The following is a 2,306-nucleotide window of genomic DNA, read 5'->3' on the forward strand; positions in this document are numbered from 1 at the left end:
GTGAATTGATATATTAATGTATTTTTATATTAATATTTTATTATAAATTTATATATTTATAATTTGTTTAATGAAATTGTATGTATTTATATATACTTGTACATGTACTTTTATGAACTTATGTCATGATATTGTTGTTGTAGAGCCTTTGGTTGTGGCAGATGGTGAATTCGTCGTGGGGATGGAATTTAGTTCTTGCAAATCTGTGATTGTGGCAGTTAAAGATTATGCTATCCGAAGAGGCGTAGATTACCGGGTGTATGAATCAGAACTCCAAGCATTCTATGCCAAATGTACACAGTATGGAACAAGTTGTGATTGGCTGATTAGGGTTAGCATGATCCAGAGGAAGTATTGTTGGAAAATTAGAAGATATAATGGTAGTCACACTTGCACTAGATCAAGTATTTCTCAAGACCATTCCAAGCTGGATTCAATCACAATTGCAGAAGCCATTAAGCCATTGGTAGAGGCTGACCCATCCATAAAGGTAAAATCTGTCATTGCGGAAGTTCAATCAAAGTTTAATTACACTATAAGTTATCGCAAAGCATGGTTGGCAAAGCAGAAGTCAGTATAAAAAATATTTGGAGGTTGGGAGGCTTCCTATGAAGCTCTGCCTATATGGTTTGAAGCCATGTGTGCTAAGGAGCCATCAGCAGCCGTCCACTTTGAGACCATGCCTTGTTATCAAGGGGATGACTTGGTTCCTAATATTCGGGTGCTACATCAGGTTTTCTGGAGTTATTACCCTTGCATTAGAGCATTCAGGCACTGCAAACCAGTTGTACAGGCAGACGAGACTCATTTATATGGAAAATATAAAGGTTGTCTATTGGTGGCAGTTTCATAGGATGGAAACAACAATATCGTGCCCATTGCATTTGCTATTGTCGAGGGTGAGACTTCTGATGCATGGTATTTTTTTCTTAGTAATTTGCGACGACATGTGGTGACACGGGATAGTGTGAGCCTTATCTCTGATCGACACGATTCTATAAGTTTGGCGGTGGAACGTAGTAATGGAGCTTGGTCGCCTCCGAGAGCTTTTCACATGTTTTGCATCAAGCATATAAAGTTAAGGCACCATATCTCCAAAAGCTTATCGTCAACATAGGTAACTAAAATAAATACATAGTTTTCATGTTATAGTAACCGTCATTGTAATGGATGTCTTGTTTTTTCCGTGTCGCAGGATACTCTAGGACAGTGCGCGAATTCCAGTTGCGTTACGGATGTTTACGCGAGCGGGGTGAAGCATACACAAGGTGGCTGGACAGAATTCCTCGTGAACAGTATGCTTTGGCATTCGATGGTGGATACCGATGGGGTCACATGACTACAAATTTAGTGGAGTACATTAATTCGGTATTGAAGGGGGCACGTAATCTCCCAGTCACTACACTTGTAAAGGCAACATTTTACAGACTGAATGAGTTATTCACCAGGAAAAGGGCTGAAGCGGAGGCTCGAATTAATGCTGGTTATGTGTTTTCAGAGACCGTGACCTCCAAATTGCATGCAAATCAATGCGCAGCTGGAAACATTCAGGTTAATTGCTTTGATAGACAGAATGAAATATTTGAGGTGCGTGAGATGCCTAGTGGCTGCGAGTTTGCAGTTGATATACAACAGCGTCATTGTGACTGTGGTGAATTCCAAGTGGACCGCTTACCATGTCGCCATGTCTTTGCTTGCTGTGCAAATCAACGATTGGATTGGCAGATGTATGTTCATGATGTTTACAAGATGGACCAGGTCCGAAAGGTTTATAGAGCTAAGTTTAGAACACTTGGGAATCCCACCACATGGCCTATGTATAATGGACCTCGGTTCATACCAAATCCCTTTTTGAAGCGAGTGACAAAGGGTCGGCCAAAGATGACCCGGTTCTTAAATGAGATGGACACAAGAATGTCACGTCGTCCAAGGCACTGTAAGCAATGTGGGGCTGAGGGCCACAGTCGCAGTAGATGCCGACAAGTTGGTGGTTCTAGTGCAGGCGATGCTGCTCAGAATACCTAACTGTTATTATGGTGGCATTCAAATTTGTAAAATTTATATATTTTATGTTGTTCAAATACATTATGTTGCCACTTTGTCACTTTATATTAAACTAACAAACACTATGTCTTTCAACACATTCTAGTCATGCTACTTATAAAAGTCCAAATATTTCATACACAGAGTCTAAATATGTCCAACACAAAGTACATGTCTTTTTTACACAAAGTCCAGATATTTCTTACACAAAATCTACATATTTCCCACCACATAGTCTAACATTCTACCTTCTCATTCCCCCC

The 2,306-nt window shown here is 40.1% G+C and overlaps 1 protein-coding gene across 1 annotated transcript; it reads left to right on the top strand.

Moving 5' to 3' along the window:
- Nucleotides 638-2,025, top strand: LOC107633142. Its single transcript, XM_016336777.1, has 3 exons — nucleotides 638-733; nucleotides 854-1,016; nucleotides 1,196-2,025. Exons 1-3 carry the CDS (start codon nucleotides 638-640, stop codon nucleotides 2,023-2,025), a joined length of 1,089 nt encoding a protein of 362 aa, XP_016192263.1.

This window comes from Arachis ipaensis, chromosome B03, assembly GCF_000816755.2.
Source record: "Arachis ipaensis cultivar K30076 chromosome B03, Araip1.1, whole genome shotgun sequence".
In the NCBI taxonomy this organism is placed as follows: domain Eukaryota; kingdom Viridiplantae; phylum Streptophyta; class Magnoliopsida; order Fabales; family Fabaceae; genus Arachis; species Arachis ipaensis.

Coding starts and splice junctions, on each gene's coding strand:
- LOC107633142 (XM_016336777.1), top strand. CDS start 638: ATGTGTGCTAAGGAGCCATCAGCAGCCGTCCACTTTGAGACCATGCCT. Junction 734..853: donor ATATTCGGGTGCTACATCAG/GTTTTCTGGAGT, acceptor GCAGTTTCATAG/GATGGAAACAACAATATCGT. Junction 1,017..1,195: donor TATAAGTTTGGCGGTGGAAC/GTAGTAATGGAG, acceptor TCCGTGTCGCAG/GATACTCTAGGACAGTGCGC.